Source organism: Lissotriton vulgaris, chromosome 5 (assembly GCF_964263255.1).
Source record: "Lissotriton vulgaris chromosome 5, aLisVul1.2, whole genome shotgun sequence".
NCBI lineage: Eukaryota > Metazoa > Chordata > Amphibia > Caudata > Salamandridae > Lissotriton > Lissotriton vulgaris.
Window position 1 is genome coordinate 826,211,496 of NC_141693.1, and position 21,511 is coordinate 826,233,006.

The window sequence follows — 21,511 nt, forward strand, 5'->3', positions numbered from 1 at the left end:
CTGCTTAAACTTCAAGGTAACTGTTAAACTGGTCCTTATTGAACCCTGTAACTGGCTTTTTGTCGGAGTTGTACCCCACAAGAGGGCCTTTATAGCCGTTTTCAAGTTACTTGTTGTGGCTAACCCTAAACTGCAAGTCACAATAGATGTAAATGATTCATTGCATTGAATAAAAAGCTATGATTTAATGTTCCTTTAAAAATTCTTAGCTCCAGAACCCTCTAGTGAAGTGTTGTTGAGATGTCTCTTTAAAGATAAAAATATATCATATTTATATAAATTGGTGTTTGGTTTTTATTGTGTAGAATTTTCTTCTTATTCAATTGTCTTAGTATGTCTACATGCTTTGCACCTGCTCTTGTTCCAGGCAGCTCGCTCCCCATGCTGCACAGCTCCACCTGTTGGTGCCCATGCCCCTGACCTCGCTGCTGCTGGTGCTCTCACCCTGCTGTAATCTTGTCTGATTCCCTCTTTGTTTTCCGTCGGACTCTGTACTGTTTGTATTTTGCTTGTATTCTGCTTTTTTCCGCTTGTATTCTTAACGCCGTAAACCCCTCCAGCCTTCCTTCCCCGCCGCTACATCCCCTGCGGCCCGCCCCCCTTGCTCGTCCATTCACTCAGGATACCTGCTTCCCAGCTGCTCCTCCCTTCCACCTCCCCTTATTATGGCGGCCACTGCATGGTGAAGAGAGCGACCCTTGACCCTGTTCCAGGCAGGTCACCCCCCATGTCCCACAGCTCCACCTGCTGGTGCCTGTATCCCTGACCTTACTGCTGCTGGTGCTCTCACCCTGCTGTAATCTGGTCTGATGCCTTCTTTGTTTTCCGTTGGACTCTGTACTGTTTGTATTCTGCTTGTATTCGGCTTTTTATTCTGCTTATATTCTGTGTTGCCACCTATTTTTGCCCCTTACACTCCAGCCTTCCTTACCCGCCGCTGCGTCCCATGCAGCCCACCCCCCTCGCTCGTCCATTCGCTCACGCTACCCACCTCCCAGCTGCTCCTCCCTCCCACCTCCCCTTATTATGGCAGCAGCTGCGCGGCGGCGCAGTGGGCGCCCCGCTAGCGCACTGATGGCGCGGCAAAGGCAAGCCGTCTGTGCTTGTCCGCACCTGGACCGCGCCCAGCGCCAGGCTCCCTGGCCCATGCGACACCCGATGCAGCTACGACCCCAACTTCCTCCACGCACTCAACGTCAACTGCTCATCCACCTGCTTCCAGGCCACCCCAATGCGCACGCACGGACCCTTTTCCTGCCGGAACTGTGGCTTTACCGTTCTCCAGCCACCTCCGCACCCACCTGGGCAGGACGCAAAAACCTCAGTTGCATACTACTCAACACCCACTCCGGACACAAGCATGCCATCGAACTCTAGGACCTACTCAACTCATCCTCCCCAGATGTCGCCTTCCTGATGGAGACCTGGATGAACCACTCCACGGCGCCCAACATCCCCATCGCCATCCCGGACGGCTACAAAACCAACGGAGTTTGAGGATGGATCGCCATCGTCCACAGGAACACCCTCAGAATCTCAACCAGCAGCGATGACACCCTCAGCGCCGCTGAATACCTTCACTTCCAGATCCACATTGATCCTAACACCACCCTCAGAGGAACCCTCATCTACAGACCCTCCCGGACCCCGGCCACAGTTCAGCAACGCCATCGCTGACCTCATCAGCACACACGCCCTTGCATCCACGGACTACATTCTCATCAGAGACCTGAACTTCCACCTTGAGAACGCCAACAACAGCAACTCCACCATCCTGCTCCACAACCTTGCCAACATTGGACTCAAACAGCTCGTCTCGACCCCCACCCACTTTGCCGGACACACCCTTGACCCCATCTTTTCTGCCAGCAACAACGTCACCTTCAGCCACATCACCGAACTCCACTGGACCAATTACCGCTGCGTCCACTTCACCTTCGAGAAACCCACCATACATCACCACCATCAACAGACCCCCTCACCGCAACTGGACCAAGGTCACCTAACACCAGCTAATAGCCACCCTTGTCCGAAACCCACCAATCGACTCCACCGATGCTGCCGCCCGCAACATTAGGCAATGGATCGACGACTGCGCCAACACTCTCGCCCGATGAAGAAACAATCCAACAGACGCACCAACAGAAAGCTTCCTCGTTCACTGCTGACCTCCAGGCATCTAAACGGACCTGCAGAAGATTCAAGAAGAAGTGGCACCGCGAACAGACACCAGTTAACAACACAGCACACAAGAACACCATCCGAAGGCACCATCAACTCATCCGACTCGCCAAACGGACCTCCTTCAAGGAATGCATCGACAACAAGGCACATAACAGAAAAGAGATCTTCAACATCGTGAAGGAACCCTCCAACCTCCACTCCAACTCCAACGACATCCCGCCTTCGCAAGACCTCTGCTCTCCTGGACTCACATCAACAACGACAAAACCATCAAAACCATGAGCACCATCCACTCGGGCTCACTGTTTGACCCCTGCCACACTACGTCTTCAACAAAGTAAGCACCACCATTGCACCCCACCTCCGGAAGACCATCAACACCACCTTTGAGACCGCTACCTTCCCAGAGAGCTGGAAGCAGGCCGATATCATTGCCTTACTCAAGAAACCCAAGGTGGACAATAAGGACCTCAAGAACTTCAGGGCCATATCCTTGCTCCCGTTCCCGGTGAAAGTCATCGAGAAAACTGTCAACAAGCAACTGACACGCTTCCTCATAGAGTACAATGCCCTGGGGCCGTCCAAATCAGGATTCCGCAGCAACCACAGCACTGAAATCACCCTCATCGCTGCCAACAACTGTCAGTAATCCAACGATTTCCACAGGAGCGAAGATGTAATTTCCGCTCACTTTCCACAAACAGCACCAGGAGAACCAGAGTACGTGCTCACTAGTGGTTGTTCACTAAAATTGTGGGGAATAAACCAAAAGAGTGACCACCACTCTTCTCCAGATGATGTAGTCAGGTATTTGGTCACAGCAGCTTGAAGGTGTAGGAAGCTGTAAGGATATAAAGAAGAGTGACAAATATGCAATAGATGCACTAAATAAGAGACCACTATACACATTGACATACAACAGTAGATCTTGCACTCACCCAAAAACTGTGTTGAAATTCCTCGGTATATCTTCTTCCAATAAAGGGTAACAAGTGGCAGGAAGAAGTAAGAGAAACACAGCGAAACCAAGGCAACCCCAAAGCTGACTAGCACTACCTAATGAAGTGATGGCAAAATGAAAGTAATCCCTCACTTGGTTCTGCTCTAAATTAAAAGAGTGGAACACACGAGAGGAAATAAACAAAAAGAAATAAAGGCTTGTCTCGTTGTCCGGCTCTGGGCACTGGGCGGAACACACGAGTGAGAGAGCGAGTAAACTTACAACAAATGGCAAGGCACGTTGTCCGGCTCAGGGAGAGGAACAGAACATATGGGCACTCGCTTTAGGAGACTCGTTGACCGACTCTGGGAAGGGCGGAACACACGAGAACTTTGAGGGCAAGCCTCTGTGTCCGGCTCCGGGTGGGGAGGAGAGGAACACACAAGCACTTGTGGAGGAGACTCGTTGTCCGGCTCGTAGGGGAGGAGGAGCGGAACACACGAGCATTTGTGGAGGGCGAGTCTCGGTGTCCGGCTCTGGGTGGGGAGGAGCGGAACACACGAGCACTTGAGGGGCAGAATAGATGATGCGGCTGAGTGTTGGAAAGAGGAAACTGCAAAAAGGGGAATGTGGAGCTCCCTAAGCACAATTGAGCAACAAACTACTCGCCGCTCATCACAGAATGAAGGGGGAAAACAGAACGCACACCTCACTCCAGGAGTTGATTCACCAAAGACGTTGAGGGTAAAGCGTTCTGCAGAATACCGAGCCGCCGACCAAAACAAGAGCGAAGATTTTCACAGGCAAACAGGAACTGGAAAATTAGTGGAGGGGCGTGGTCACGACCAGGAAGCAGTAAGCCAGGCAAGGCATTACTGTGGAGGCGGGCTCTTAAGGGCTCCAGGGACCATCTCACAATTCAGTTTTCTGGCAGAAAGGGAGGAAGATACCGCTGTACGTCTGTCAATGTGGGTCTCTGACCTCTACCTAGATTTTTACTCCTAACACCAACGACATCAGGATCCTGCTAGATAAGGGCGACACCGCAGCACTCATCCTCCTTGACCTGTCAGCCGCCTTTGACACCATCTGCCACCACACCCTATGCACACGCCTCCACAGCGCAGGGATCCTTGACAAACCCCTGGACTGGACCACTTTCTTCCTCACCGGTAGAACACAGAGTGTCCGACTCCCTTCCTTTTGTTCGGAAGTCACCAAGATCATCTGTAGGGTACCCCAAGGATCATCACTCAGCCCGACACTCTTCACCATCTACATGGCACCGCTCGCCAACATCATCCGATCACCCGACCTCAACATAATCTCATACGCCGACGACTTCCAGCGGATCCTCTCCATCACCAAGAACCCCACCACCGCCAAGGCCATCGCCGAATAGATGAAGAACAGCCGCCTGAAGGTGAACTTGGACAAGACGGAGGTCCTCATCTTCGGACACACACCCCCTCGTCCTGGGATGACTCCTGGTGGCCGGCCACTCTGGGAGCCCCACCGACACCCTCCAACCACGCACCCAACCTGGGATTCATCCTAGACTCATCGCTATCAATGACCCAGGACATCAATGCCGTCTCATCCTCCTGCTTCAACACCCTCTGCATGCTCCGCAAGATTTACAGATGGATCCCCATCGAAACCAGAAGGACAGTTACACAGGCACTCGTCAGCAGCAGACTGGACTATGGCAACACCCTCTACACAGGAACCACTGCCAAACTCCAGAAGCGACTCCAACGCTTACAGAACGCCTCTGCATGCCTCATCCTCAACATCTCTCACCACAGCCACATCACAGAACACCTGAGTGAGCTGCACTGGCTTCCTGTCAACAAGAGGATCACCTTCAAGCTCCTCACCCTTGCTCACAAGGCAATCCACAACATCAGACCAGCATACCTCAACACACAACTCACCATATACACCCCGAACCGCCAGCTCCACTCCGCTGACCTTGCCCTCGCCACTGTTCCACGCATCCGAAGAACGTCCGCCGGCGGCAGATCATTCTCCCACCTGGCCGCCAAGACCTGGAACACCCTCCCCTATCGACCTACGGCAGACCCAGGACCTACTGACCGTCAGGAGACTCCTCAAGACCTGGTGGTTCAAATAGTAGCAGCGCCCACTCCCCTCACCCCAGCGCCGTGAGATCCTCACGGGTGAACAGTGCGTTTTCCAAATGCTTGATTACTTGATTGTTTGATGTGATAAAGCCAGACTTCTCAGAGCCCCAGATAATTTACTGAGCTAAGATTTTACAAACGAACCAGACAGGACCTAATACAGATTTGTGACTTTGTTACAGGGTGAGGCTACACAGCCACACTATATAATAAACCACTTTCCTCACAATTATATATAGAATAAGAACTGCATTGTTAATTCAATTATATTTTTTCTTGATTAAAGAAAGGGATTCGGGATCACAGTCTATGCCTCTAAGTCCTCAATTTGAAGAAATGGATGCACCCATTGACCAATTTAGAATTCATCAAGATGATGCCTAGTAAGTTCCTTAAACAATGTCAAGTGCAGATGTTTTCCAATGTTTAGGTCAATTTTACTTAAATCACATATTTTTCTATCACAGAAAAACATAATGGCCAACCAACCTAGAAATGTCCTTTTCCAGAAGATTCGGGGATGCAGTATAAGAAAAAAGTCAAACACTTACTAATGAACAGATTCCTGGTTTAGATCCTCAACACTCTCCTCCGTTTATTAGTTGATTTCTGCTACACTGCATGTACCTTTACCACGTTTAAACATTTTATTGATCATTGTTCTCCTCATGATGTAAAGCGCTTTGATACCCGCAGGGGTCTAGTTCACGCTACATAACACTTTTCAAATAAATAAATTAAAGAAACAATAAGACTATGAACAACTTATTAACACCAATGTCCTCCTGTAAGTTTTCGTATATTTATTGTAGTCACATTCTCATTGAACGAAGAGCAGCCACAGATATTTTGCTTTTTGGACAGCGTATTTTCTTCTATGCTGCCTTGGACCTCTGATGATGTATTGCTAATCCTTAATGCCTAATACGTAAACATATTGGACGGAGCCATGTTCTTTAGAAATAGGAAATATGTTGTACTTCATCCTGTGCATCCCTCTCTTTCTTGTCTTAAGGTATCCTGAGAAAAAATGCAAAATATTAACCCTTTTAATATCGCTCTGTTGTAACATTGGCAGCACAACCATGCATCTCGGTGTACTTCTACAGTTCACAAAGTACTTTATTTAGATCAAAACTTCAAAAAGCTGTACATAAAAAAAACATGCATATCACACAATTCAATGTCATAATGTTCGACATAGCATAGGGAGGGCGGGGGAAAGAGAAGCTCCAACAAAGATTTTGCATCAAGCACAGACCAGTGACAAAAGCATAGAAAACGTTCTGCTATGCCATCCAAATATGCTAGCAATCTTCTAGTAGAGCTTATGGACCTCATGACATGGAGAATGCCCTCCTCCTGCTCATACATAATTATGAGACGATTAATCAGTAATAATGCAGCAACTGTATACTACACAAACAACATTAATAACATGCAGTAAAGGTTATCAGAAAGCGCATTCGGAATATAAGCCAATATGTGCGTGTCAGAAAAGAATATAACTATTATCAGTAAAACATCTATCCAAAGACCCCAGCATGTGATAAATCAGATTAAAACTCTTTGCCTTTCATTTTTATAATAAAATACACAATGTGAACAAATCTGCTGAGGTCAAAGGCAATAAGAGGCGAAGTATCAGTTAAAAATGCTGGTTGGAAAGTACAGGGTAAGAAACAGTTCTAATCCGTTTGTGTCTAGGATTTACATGAATGGGTGAGAAAAATAGGACATTTTCAAAGCTTTCAACAATATTATTGGTGCACAGCTCGCATAAAGCCACATTGTCAGAGCCAGTATCCTACTTAGCGGTATGAATATTGATTTTAAGGACTCCAAAACGCAACTTCATGAACAGGTACCCAGCCAATAGTGGTTGAATGGATGCTAGATATGCTTCATACCTAGAAAATAGCTTATTAAGAATGAACCTATTGGAGAAGGAGCCCAGAGAAATGTGTCTGTGCCAAGCAAGATTGTTTTTTTCCCCAAAATGCTGCTTTAACAAACCCTTTGGAACTCTGGGTAATTGTTGTACAAGGGTTGGCCCATAGATCGTCTAGGGCCTGGGCCAATTTCCAGAACCATTGGCAAATATGGTGGAGCCATGGAAGGTTGCTGCTATTGGCCACTGGCAGAATCTCCTTTAGAGCTTCCCTGTATACTTACAGTTCCTCCACATCCTATAGCTTGGTCCAAAGTAAAAGAGGTCGGAGGACGGAACAGAATTCAATACGTTTGATGAGATGTTAATAAACCAGGTCAGGTGTAATGGCCCTGAATTGTGCCGCCTTAAAGAATTTCAGAATAGCAGCTGCAATGTGGGGTAGATTGGCTTTGCTTTTCTCTAGATGCTCTAGCCAATAAAGTCTATCATCAAGCTTATTTTCCAGATAGTCGGAACTAGCAACTCTATCTAGCCCTTTATCTCCCAGTCTAATTTTCGATGTATTACTTTTCTGTGGGTAGAAGATCGTTATATTTGACTGAGATGTCTATTTCTTGCCCCTTGCAACAACAATATGATTGAAAGAAGGCCAGTAAGTTTTCTAAGCCTTTAAGGGTTAAGTAGATCAAGATGGTATCATCAGCGAGCAAAAGCACCGGGACAATTAGTCCATTTAACTTGGAAGAATCGTTGGGACAACCATTGAGATGATCAATTACATCATTTATATATAATTAAAAAAAGCATAGGGACCAGAACACACATTTGCTCATCCCCCCTCCTAACCAGAATGGGTTCTGACAGTCCACCATTACTGCCCCATCTGATCCGGGCATAATTCTCCTCATGGAGCCTCACATTGATGTTGAGAAGGAAAAATGGAGCTCCCATAGACCAAAGTGTTCCCCATAGGAACCAGATCAAATGCAGCTATTAGGTCCATAAGGGCAATATATAGATGATCATTGGTTAGATTAGCGTACTTTGATAAGACTAGTGTCAAGTGAAAGACCTGATCAACTGTCCCTATTCTTGCTCTAAAACTTGCGTGAAAGGGTGACAAAATGTTGTTTTGCAGCATCCAATCCTACAATTTATTGAGGATCTGGCAAGTAGAAACCTTTTGAATGTTCTCTAGAAGGCTTATGGGCCTATAGCAAGAGGGAAGACCTTTGTCCCGTTTCATATAAACTGGTATTATTTCAATCTCTGGCCAGGTGGACAGAACGCGGGCACCTGCAACTCCCGGAATTTTGTCAGGCCCTGGGGCCTTACCTGTTTTTACATTTTCTTTGGCAAACAGGGTTTCGGTCATGAAGAAAAATTCAGTATGCAGGGGATGTGAAAGATCACCCCCTACAACTTAGTGGACAATACCTTGGGGTGCAGTAACTAGCTGTTATTCTACCATAGTACAGTTGTGCAAAATGGTGCACCCAATTGGACAGTTTATTGTGGTGTATGGTAGTGGTGAAACCCTTAGTGATCCTGTGGTCAATAATATGCCAAAATAATTCTGTATCCTGAGCTCAGATGCCTCAAGTAAGACTGATCATTTATCTTCTTCCCAATTAGCTTTGCAAGTGTGCAGGGTCTTCTTGTAGTTGGCTCTAGCAAATTTAACACATTTTGGACTGCCTTGCTTGACAGCTATAAATATTTTAGATTTGGCCATATGAGTTTCCTGGGTGAACCAAGGAGAGGAGCCAATATTTCGGGTGGCCTTTGTATAGATTAATTTCCAGAAAAGAACCTTTCAATTCAGCAAAAAATTGCTCGATTTAAATTCAACAAAAGGAATCTGGTCAACTGTACAATTAATGTAAGGATCAAAAAAGTTACAAATACTATGGTATAATAAAGCTACTGAGTTCATGTATTTAACAGTTCTGGTCCACTTAATGTACTTATGGTTGTTCCCTACCTGAATGTCAGGGTTAACAAACCTAGAGGATTTCAATGATCCTACTGCTATGGGATAAGTTTATGTCAAATTCAACAGGTAGGGATTGTTGTAAAAACGAGCATCGACTATGAAATTGATCATTTTATGCCAGATAGATGTATTCAATAAAAAGTCATCAATCAGACAATGATACAAATCTCTCGTGAATGTAGCTGATCTATGTCGGTCTGACAAGGCCCTACCATTACAGACATGCAGGCTGTGAGACAAAATCAAAGAAGATCATTGAACGGCTGTGACCGTGTGAGGAACACAGAGGGTGGAGTCAATTGTAGGAATACCCCTCTGTTCTTCTTCATCATCAGTTATTAGTCTCATACATTCTGGTGTCTCAAGCCTAATGTCGAAATCACTCCCTATGAGAATAGGAAACTTAATGCCACTGTTGTCTAAATAATGATCCAAAGTTACAAGTACAGGAGAATTCTTCTGTCTCACTAAGGGAAGGTTTTACAAATTATTTATGTGTAGGGTGTCTTGTCCAATCCCCTCTCAGAAATGCCCAATATATTCTTACAAGTAAGTAATAATTGTTTATAGTTACATTTTGCAAAGATCTTTGTCCAGCTCAATAGATCTCTAGATGCTCTGCCAGAGGACGAGAGACAGAAAAGGGGAACACGACTCACTAAGAAACCAGGGTAAGTATTAGATTCAAAACGACAGTGGTTCCTGTGGAATAATACTGTCAATATTGGTAATAGGATGCGCAATCGCAATGGAGGGCTTAAGTGATGTCAGAGGGGGAAGAAACCACATACACCAATGATTCAGTATAACACAGTAACGTTTATATATTTCAAAAAGGGATATATACAATGAGAAAGCAAATTGAAAAACATGTGCGCGTAGTGTCCCAAGTGAAAACAGGAACCCAAAACAATAGTGAAAGTAGTGACAGTTTTACAAGGTTTCCATAGTTTTAAACAAGTCGACCATTATCAAATATATACAGAGTGAACAGCAGCTATATACATTGATATGTGCTGGGTAATGGTTCTCTTTCTTTTTGTGTCAATGACGTTTCGACCCTCAAGGAGATGTAGAGTTTCATCAGGACCTAGGGATGTAGGGACATCTGATGGTTGGAATGCGCAGGTGAAAAGTGTTGTTGCACACATGAGTGAAAGGAGGAAAAAAGGAGATACTCACAAAAGGACCCGGCTGGGTACCAAAGTGTGAGTGGGGGGAAGGGCTGGCAGTGTTGGGTAATGCAGAGTTAAAGTTGAGGTAGATGACACACTACAGCCTTAATAGGTTGGTAGTGTTGCAGGAAATTCTTATCCTCGAGGTGTGCGAGCGAATAATCGCTTCAGTGCCCTCTAGGCCATGACCTAATGGTGACCGACTGCTCAGGAAATAGTTGAGAGAAATAATTGCAGCCGTCAATGTTGTAAAGTCCGGGGTAAAGAAAGTAGAGTTCCCAAACCGCGGGTGAAGATCCACCCGGGTTACAGCAGCGTGAGTCTGCTGTGCAGGTTCAATGACCAGGAGGAGGGCTTGGCTGCAGTGGCAAAATGTATATAGCCTGGGCGGATAGCTGGTTGAGGGTCTTGAAAAAGGCATATGTGAAAATAGTTCACATAATTGAGCCAGTGCAGGTGCCTTAGTTTAAGGCAAAGACCAGCCACATTCCAGCAGAGCAACCTTAGGGGGAGTGATTCACCCATCTCATTGTGTTCAGTGAACTTTCAACTGGAGGGGGTGGGGGAATTAGGTTACTCTAGAGAAAGTTGGAACCCTCTATGATGTAAAGACCTGTTGGAGTTCTGATCTAGGCTCATGGCCAAGTGAATGGGGCAGGACGCTGAGCTTGTCTAGCTGCTGATCCGGGATGGAATCAGCTAGTTGGGGAGAGTAACCTTCTTGGCTTCTGGACCTGTAACGTAAGCCTTAGTGAGTCAACATTTACAGTTATAAACTATGATGGTATATTTAAGATACATTATGACATCTTTTACTGGTACATTATCTATTTTACCTATTGTGGTGATCGAACAAACAACAAATAACAAAAACGAAACCGAAAGAGTTAATTCCCCAAACAACAATTACCATTTAGTAGTAAGTCAGATTCTATATAGATACAAAAATAAAAGCACAGGGCATTATAGTTAAAGTCACCTGTAATAGGGAATGTGATTTACAGACTAGATATATGATCACATGGGCGTCACAAAAGGGAATCTTGCAGCAGTAAATCGTATTTTTTTCCTGCGAACCATTATCTGATGATCAAGTAATGTTATACAGGAGTGAAATCCCAAGCATGGGGTGGAGAAAGGGTGTTCCAATCCGTATTTAACTATGAGATTTTGTGAATGCCCACCAACACATGTGCTTATAACGATTCAGAAACTCCTCTCCAAGGGAATTCTACAAATCTGTAACATCCACGCGAGGATCAAGTAATGTTATACATGAGTGAAATCCCAAGCATGGGGTGGAGAAAGGGTGTTCCAATCCATATTTAACCATGAGATTTTGTGAATGCTCACCATCACATGCGCTTATATCGATTCAGAAACTCCTCTCCAAGGGAATTCTACAAATCTGTAACATCCACGCGAGGACGTAGACCTGTGGGTGTAGATTTATGACTTTATTTCTTTTCCGTTCAGAAATTTTTTATTGAAACAATAGAGGTGTCAATAGATAAAGAAAAAGTAAAACACTAGAAGTGGAATATGAGCAACATTAGAGTAAAAATAGCTTTAGGAATGTTTAGGAGTATCAGGGTGGTTTAAGGACCTCCTGCTGGAATTGTTGTGGCAAAGTGTGTTGTTTGGCGCTTGTACATTGTAAAAGGTATCCATAAATGTAAGCGTTTTGTTGCCAAGTGAGTAGGATAAACAAATAGGTATCTAATCAATGGTATGACACACAGCATACCACCAAGCCTTATAAGAGATCTTTGTAAAGTCTTTCCAATTTGTGGTAATTTGCTGAAAAGCAACCGCAATTAACAAATCAATGATTTTGATATTAAACATAGAATTTTCCCAAATATGTGACAAACTTCCTAGAAAAACATGAATGAAGGAAAAAGTAAACTTAGTACAATAAATTCGGTTAATTTTGGACCAAACTGGCTGCCGGAATGTATATACACATGGACAGTAAAATAACATGTGGAATAAGTCAGCATTTGGAGATGAGCATGTCCAGCAGATGTATGGTACAGTTGAAAAGATTTTACTTAAAGTGGCTGGTGTAAATAAAAACCAGTTGTATACAAAGAACAGTGTTTGTGTTGTTTTAGCTGCTCTGGAAGATTTACGTATTTTGATCCATATGTTGGCCCAGAGCAATGATGGCCAAGAGGTCATGACGTCTCATTCCCACAATTTTTCTACTTTGGACTTCGGTCTGTCGAGGCTCGTGTTTTGTAGATAATTATATATAGTGGAAGCTTTAGGCTGGGATTGTAGCAGAGTGTGGAGACGTGAGGAAGTGTCTGGTATGCTGGGGTGGCGCTATTGTAGAGAGTTGGGTATATATATCCATCACTGCTTCCCTGAGTATGTTATATTTATGAATGAATGAGGCTGGGAGATTAAATGATTTACTCAGTGAGATGAATGATAAAAAATCAGGACCTGAGAATAATTGATGAACCTATGTTAGTCCCCTTTATCTCCATGACTTCCAATAGAAGGGCTTGTTATGAATGAGCAGGTTTTTGTTATGCCAGATTGGTGAACTAAGAAAGGAGTTTGAGGTAATGTAAGTGGAATTAGTAGTTGACTCCAGGATCTTGGAGGTAGTCTTAATTATGGGGTGGAGAGGGACTGAGGTTGTTGTGAAAAGGAAAGATATTCGCAGAAGGAGAAGGGAAATAAAAATAGACCTTCAAGTGAAGTCCAAAGAGGGCATTCATCCGTGGAGTCAAGTAGCTAAAGGGAGGCTTGACACAGAAGGAAAGCTTTCTGATATGCCAGGAAGTCTGGAAAGTTATCCACACCTTCTGATTTAGGTCTAGTTAATTTTAATAAAGACATTCGGGACTTCATATTACTCCACAGGAAAGAGGATAGGATAGAGTTAATTTTCTTAAATAAGTTGTCGGGTATAGTAACTACAATGTTAGAAATATTATATAAGACTATGGGTGTCAGCATCATCTTTATAGTATCTAAGCATCTCCACCAGGATAGGTAAAGAGGATGCCATTTAGTAGTTAATTCTGAGATTTTTTTAATACACTTATTCATGCGCAATGTAACTGTCCGATAATGAAGATGTGAAATGTAGTCCTAAATACTTTATATGCCTAGGACTCCACGTGAAATTAGATGCGCTAAAATCTGATTGAAAAGTGTTTTTAGTTAAGGGCAAAATCTCACATTTGTCATTATTCAATTTATAGCCAGAAATTATGAAATAAGACTTTACTTCCGCTAAAAAGCAAGAATTGAATCAAAAGGTTTTGACATAAAAAGCAAGATATCATCAGCATAAGCTGCAAGTTTAATGTGGGAGTTAGATGTTTGGAAACAATATAAATTTGGATTTTGCTGTAATTTGCAGAGAAAGGGTTCTAGAGCTAAATTAAAATGAAACGGTGAGAGGGGGCATCCCTGTCGTACCCCCTACCTAAATCAAAGAAAGGAGAAATTAAGCCATTGGCACACACTGCAGCTCGAGGGTTGGAATATAGAAGGGATATCAGAGATATAAATTTAGGACCAAAGCTGAACCATTTGAGGGTGTAAAATATAATTCCATTCAACTCAACTCATCAAACGCCTTTTCCGGGTCTAGTGCTATGGCTGCCAAGGGATGTTTTAGGTGGGATGACTGAGATAAAACATGAAAGAAAGGTCATGTGTTATCTGTTAAGACCTATCATTTAACAAAACCAGATTGCTCTTTACCCAATAAGTTTTGTAGATAGGAGTCTAATCGTATGGCTATTGCTTTAGAAAAAAGTTTGTAATCAATGTTGACTAGGGAGGTAGGTCTATAATTTTTACAGTGTTGGGAGACTTTTCCTTCCTTAGGTATAAGACATATATGCGCTTCTGAAAAAGAGCCAGAGGACCTATTTGGTGAACAAAAGGAGTTTACTAGGTATATAATTTGGGCATTAGGAGTTTAGAGAAGTGAAGATAAAATTCGACAGTAAAACCATCTGGGCCAGGTGCTTTGTCTTTTTTAAAATGTAGGAGAGCTTTGAGAAGTTCTTGTTGTGTTAGGTCTGCTGTCAAAGAGGATAGGTCAACGGGATAACTTTGGGTTTCTTGGATATTAGAGAAAAAGTGTGATAGTGATTGGTCCATAGGATGTGTTTCAGATGTGTATAAGGATTCATAAAAAAGAGAAAACTCATTCAATATCTCAGCATCTTTAAATTTAAGAACATAATGTTCGTCATATATAGATTCGATATTCAATTTGTTATGACAAATTTTTAAATAATTAGCCAGTATTTTCCCTCCTTTGTTTTTGCCTCCATAGAATTTTGCACTAGACTTTAAAAGATATAATGAGGCATTGCCCGTGGATTTTTTGTTGAATTGCAGTTTGGCATTTATAAGAGTTGTTAAGCATTCTTTTGAGTGTAATGTATAGTACGTATGCGCCAATCTCTTGATGTCAAAAAGAAGATCATTTTTAATTTTGTGAGCTTTTTTTTGTTTTTTAGCCGCACATCCAATAATGAAATCCCATGCTGAAGCTTTAAAAGCATCCCAAAGAATTGAAAATGACAAGGATTCACTGTGATTTATAGCAAAGTATTCATTGAAAAAAGTGATAAAAAAGGCTGTAAAAACTGGATCTAGGAGGAGAGAATTATTGAAACGCCACCTTCTAGGTGCATTCATTTTAGGTAGTATGTCAAGTCCAATTGAGACAGGCATGATCTGACAGGAGAATAGGGCCAAATTCTGCATGTGTGAGAGTTTGCGAGATATTATGTGATTCAAAAATATAGTCTATTTGTGACTGAGTTTGATGGGCTGGCAAATAAAAAGTATATTCTCTAGTAATCAGATTGCACAAACGCCATGCGTATAGACGTTTATGCTGAGTAATTGTGTGAACAAAAGATTTATGAGGCTTATTAGGGACAAAAGAAACTTTAGAACATCTGGCCACAAACGGGTCATAAATCTGATTACAACCGCCAGCCAATATAAAATTATCTTCAATGCAATGAGTAATTTGCTTAGCTAGGGTATGCCAAAAAATAGTATCAACACCAGTGGGTACATAAACATTAAAAGAGAAACAGGAACAATTTTAAGAGACAATTTGACATTTAACCATCTACCATCAGCATCCAAGTCTTGTGAAATGAGTTTAATTGGGAGTGATTCTCGACAGAGTATCATGACTCCATTGCGTTTGCTGTCCCCTTGAGAAAAGAAAACTTCTCCTACCCAACTTCTTTTTAATTTTAAAGATTCGAACTCAGTGAGATGTGTTTCTTGTAGAAAACTATATACGAATCTAATTTAGCTAGATGAGTTAAAAGTTGTTGCCGTTTAATAGGAGAATTCAATCCCCTAACGTGCCATGAAATTCATTTTAAAGACATAAAATTCCAGAAAAGAAGAAAGGTATAAAAAATATGACAGATACATTTGATCCAATGAAATCATCATTGTAAATCTATAAAGAGAAAGGCGTAAGAAAAATAGTTAACTCAGACACAAGAGAAAGAAAGAAGCGTAAACCTGGTGGGTTTTGCTGAGAGCAAAAAATAGCAATGGTAAAACACAGAAAAAGGAGTATAATAGTTGAGTGATACAGAGACAGAAATACAAGAACATAGATAGTTACAACCCTAATAATAATTATGAAATAAAAAAACAATACTAATAGAGACACCTAAAGAGAAAGAGACAAGGAAAAATTGAACAAAGCAAGAAACAAAAGACAAAACAAATAACATACCTACATAAATGGAACAGGGATGTGGGGGTGGGTGGAACCACATAGAGCAGACAAATGACATTTTTAACACTATTCTAAATAATGAACGATGAACAAAGAGGATAAGAACAATTAACTTGAATTGAAAACAGTATAACCAGTACTCAATTTTAAAACTATTAAAAGTAAGTTAGAAACAAATTTGTAAAATATTAGCACTTTCCTGTACTTATAGAAATAATGAGAAGACAAATATGAAGATGAAGATCAAGGAAATCATGTGATAGGTGAGGAGGAGGGCCTTGAAGAATCCATAAGATATGTCTTGTGTGAGTTAATGAAGCTTTGAAGACGTAATGGGTCCTCATATGAAGTTGTTCTATTATTATAAGTAACTTTAAATAGACAAGGGTGATAAAGACCATCTCTAGCTCCCATAGAGCGTAAATCAGGTCTCATGTGGAGGAAAGCTTTACGCCTGGCTGCTGTAGCCTTGGAGTAGTCCTGTGCGAAGAACAGTTTCAATCCAGACCAGGATATCCGTTGGATATCTTTAGCGGCTGACAGTACTCTTAATAAATCTGCGTATTCAAGAAAGTAAAGGATGACCTCCTCTTGGCCGCTGTGAAGAAGCGCCATTAGTGGAAACTCGACCTCGCCTGTGGGCGCATTGGATATTTAACACAGTGTCATCTGATAGTTGCAGGATCTTGGGGAGAAAGTATTTGAAGAACACGATGGGATCCGTACCTTCCGCCCCTTCCACCAGGCCGTATATATGTATGTTGTTCCTTCTGTTGTGGTTTTCAAGATCTTCAATCTGCTTTTGAAGTGAAGATACTTGTGACTGCATGAACGTGACGGTCTTGGTGGTGTCGGTGAAAGAGGACATAGTATGTTCCGCTGTTGTAAGTCTTGTATCAAGTTGAGACCACTTATCCGATAGGACCTGTAATTTGGAATTCGTTTCCTCAACAAAGGGTCTGAGGGCCCTTATCTCTTGTAACAATAACTCCATCGAAACTGGAGATGATGGTTTGGGTGGCGAAGGGGGTCTTTTTTAAATGCTTTACATTAGACTTATCTGAGGCTGCTGACATGGGATCCATTGTTGCACTGTAATCTTCTGAGACCAATATACCAGAATCTTCCAATTTGGAGGGTTACGAAAATAGCTTTGAGTTTTTAATGAAAGAGTGTTTTGGTTTAGTTGCGGTATAAAGAGAGTCCTTTGTCCTACCCATCAAGTTATGAGGTGAGTACAGTGAGAAGTTCAAGCAATAAAAACAAATATTCAGTCAATGAGGACCAACAGCACAGGGTAAATAATGCAGCCAAAGGAATTGTGATATTATATCATGCTCCGTGCGCTGATTAAGTACGTTTTAAAGTCAGGCACATTGTATTGTCCTCAGTGACATAAGCAAATATATTGCATTTTATTCATTTTCCTTGAAAACTATATAGAACACAGGAAAGATTTCTTAGCAAAACAATATGCATGAAAAAGTATCCTGAAAGTACTTAAATTCTGTGTCAAAGACTTTTTGTTCATCAAGTTATGTGAAACTTAAAACACTCCTCAAAATGGCGGTCACATCCTGCTGCCACACAATGTATAGATTGGTAAGGTAACACTGGCTGTTGCACCACCTCAAAATTCGAATATAAACATTGGAGCAGCAGTTGTAGGCATTGCAAGTTGAAGTGCTCAGCAATTTATGTAATTTCTGCTGCTTATGAGGCACAGCAGATCAAATGTGGCAAAAAACGGGAAAGAAACAAAACAAAATGGCGGCCGCTGTAAAAAGGCCCCGCATTCGGGTGTTTACCTTCGGAAAAAGCTGCTTTGCTGTTTCAGGAAGTGGCGTGCAGAGCCATATGGAGATGAGTGTCTGTTTAGAGGAGCATTCCTCCGGGCAGCTTCGCACAGGGTAACCTTTTGAGTGCGAAGTCACCGTACCGGTTCAGGGAGCCTCACTGGGCGCCGCCATACTCGTTGGGTGCTTAGCCATGGCCCATGACTTTATTTCTGAATTGGGTCCTAAGCAATTATTTTGGACCGCTGTTTCACTGTGTAAAAATACAAGCCAGGAGATTACTCCATTTAATCAGAAAAAGTATGATAACATTTTGCATAGAAATTTGTGTGACCCACCTATTGCCATAACTAATCTAAACATATCATTTATTATGTTTCTCCAAGATTTTAAAAGGTCACAATGCAAGTAACCCATCTTCAATCCCACCCGAACTATGGAAAGTAATATCCATCAATCTGAATGCAGATGAGGGAAAGCGTATGTCCATGGAAACATTACTAAAAGAACTGGAATCATACAAGCTTTCACTGGGTAAGATATTTACATTTTTCTGATGTTATGTAACATTGTGCAGTTTTTAAATAACGTATTGAAAATCATCCACAGTTCCCCTTGGCACAGGTTAGTGTTTAAAATTCTGGATGAATATTTTCTTGGTGGTTTTGGACAACAGAACGTTTTATCATTCAGTCCCCTTCTTCCTATCTCCTTTATCTTCCTAAGAAGACCCACTAGATGCTTGCTAAATGGTTTTACCCCTTCCAAGCCTGTGCTGTGCAAAGTTTTCCAATTTACAAGGATGAAAAACACAGATGGCAATGAGCAAAATGGACAATGAGTCGCAAATATCTATGTGGCTCACATCAACCTGGCGAGTGGCGATTGATTGAAAATCGCAAGGAAAAGGCAGTAACAAAGATACGTTTCACAATCCTTGTCGTTGGTAGAGAAATGTTTCAGCTGTTTCCAACCACTCCAGAGAGCTGACAGCATTGTAATATTACTGACTGCTCGTATCAGTGACTAGCCATTTACACAAAGGATGCATCGTTCAGGGACAGCTTTTGTGGTGCGACTGATTGCTAAGGGCATCAGGGGAACAGGCAATGGTCACAGGGACTGGTACGTGCTCTTCCAAATGTCTTTTTGTAAAGTTATGCTTTTTGTCATTTCAATCACGATTATTCCAATAGACAGGAATTATCATGCTGGTCCTTTGCAAATGTAAGTGGAGAGATGGATGTCTGCTGAGACTTGCAAGCTGCCATCGCTGTAATCGCAGCTGGTCACAAGGATTCCAAGAAGGAACCTTGCCATGGATCATTTGTGACCAGACACTGTGTGCTATGCCATATTCATACATTTAGCAGCGTGCAAAGAATTGGTCTTTTTTAAGTAGCAGACCATTTTAGTCTCAAATTGCTGCTTGCTTTTGGCGTCCCTGATTGTAATCAACAGGGTATGAGTTATCTCACAGATGTCTCAGTATGAGTTCTACCAACATATGTGCATATGATGAGTTGTATTATGCTTTCCCATTCTCTTACATCTGTAAGTGAATTGTGATATGTGTATAAAAGCTCTCTGGTTCCATGATATCACCATGTAACTCAACCATGTCGTGGGACATTCAAAGCTGGAGTATTATTGTTAAAATGGTGGTGAGTGCAGAGCGTGGATGCGAGGTACTATTTTTGTGTGATTATTCAAATGTGTTTATTTAACGAGTATTGTTTTTAAGCAGATTTTAAATGCAAAGTGCATTGTAAGGAAAATTAAAATATGCGTTCTAAAATGTGCTTTTCTTTTAAAGTATATTGACCGTGTAGAGTAGTTTTAATACGACACAAAGAAAGAACTTAATAGGCAATGTGAGGCATTGAAAGTTTGGCTGAAAAGATTCTGCGTTAATAATGTTTACTTTCACACACTGGGGAAGATTCATTGGGTTAGCTGATCAGGTGTGCTGATTAATGCTGTAAGAGTTTTGACAAAAATGGGGTTGACCCTGTGTCCCTCAGAACCTGGGTATATTGTAATAAATAAAAAGTGGTTCTGTCGGGTTTTCTCAGTTATGTCCTGTCTGCGCACTAGGTGTCGCATATGTTATTCTTTCGTATTTTTACCATTTGTATCTCAACTACCTAAACATAGAAAATATTATCACAAACAATAAAGCACATGACTCAAATTGCTGTCTACTGTTTATGTTTTATCTGAATTAAATCATTCATATATATTCACATATATAATCACAGCTGTCAACACATGGTGAAATATTGCAAGTAAGGGGTGATGAAGTGACATGTGTGCTCAGTGCTCAGTGGTGTGCAATATATACAGAGTGATACAAATATGTACATGTGGGTGATAGGCCAGATAATTATGGAAATACAAGGACTCTGCTGGCTAATGATTATTCTTTTTAGGGCGCAGAGCCTTGATCAATCTGGGCCTTACGTGGTCGTCGATGTTTCAACCCAAACTGTGCTCCATTGGGTAGTCAAAAGCGGGTAATCATCAGGACAGAATGGGGGAAGGATAATGACAGCCCAAAGAAAACCAGAGTGAATCCTGGAATGAGGCCTGGAGGTAGAATCAGTGTTGGCCCAGGCAATGACTGTCTTGGATCGTCTGAGCACGGGAAATTCAATGCTAGTAGACGGCAAACCGGCATCTGTCCTGTATAACCGCCACAGTCTGTCAGTGACCATGTGTTGACAGCATTGATTATATATGTGAATATATATGAATGATTTAATTCAGATAAAACAAACAGTAGACAGCAATTTGAGTCATGTGCTTTATTGTTTGCAAAAATGTTTTCTATGTTAATGTAGTTGAGATACGAATGGTAAAAATAGGAAAGAATAACATATGCAACACATTCGGCCACATGCATCATCCCGGGAGTTTGCGAATTCTAAATTACGAAAAATAGCGAATTGCAATTTAGAATTCGCAAAACGGGATGCATGATTATTTTCGGTAAATTTATGCGATTCGGTAAAAATCGCGATTTTTCCTGAATCGCATAAATTACCGAAATACAATTTGCGAAATCGTTATTCCCATTGGTTCCTATGGTCCAAAAGGCCCATAGGAAGCAATGGGAAGGCATTAGCAAATTGCGATTTTCACTTTGAAAATCGCAATTTGTTAATGCATTTCATGAGTGCAGGGGGGGGTCCAAAGGACCCCCCCATGCACCCCTGAAATGTATTTTTCGCATCATGTTGCACACACACATGTCCTATGGACATGTGTGTCCGTAACATGAATGTTTTAAAAATGCATTTTCTGCGTTTTTTACACTTTTTGCAAATTTACCGAGTGGTTCAACCACTCGGTAAATTTATCCCTCTAATTGCGAATTCACAATTTAAAAAGTAATCATGCATTGCTTTTAAGAAATCGCAAATTTGCGATTTCTTAAAAGCAATCACAATTTTAGAAATCGCAAAAATGTTGCGATTTCTAAAATTGCTTGATGCATCCAAAAAAGCATTTTTGGAATCGCAAACGGCCGATTTTTAGGAATCGCACCGTTTGCGACTTCAAAAATGCTTGATGCATGTGGGGGCTAGTGCGCTGACAGGAAATAACTGACAAAAC

At 42.0% G+C, this 21,511-nt stretch overlaps 1 protein-coding gene across 2 annotated transcripts in view; it reads left to right on the forward strand.

The window, feature by feature from the left end:
- LOC147711655 (uncharacterized) overlaps positions 1 to 21,511 on the forward strand; it is a 1,672,131-nt gene that overhangs the window by 783,274 nt on the left and 867,346 nt on the right. For both annotated transcript variants that reach the window (XM_086922319.1, XM_086922320.1), the window contains one exon: positions 18,280 to 18,427. In XM_086922319.1, coding sequence (XP_086778445.1) covers positions 18,280 to 18,427 — 148 coding nt within the window. The remainder of the gene's footprint in view (positions 1 to 18,279; positions 18,428 to 21,511) is intronic.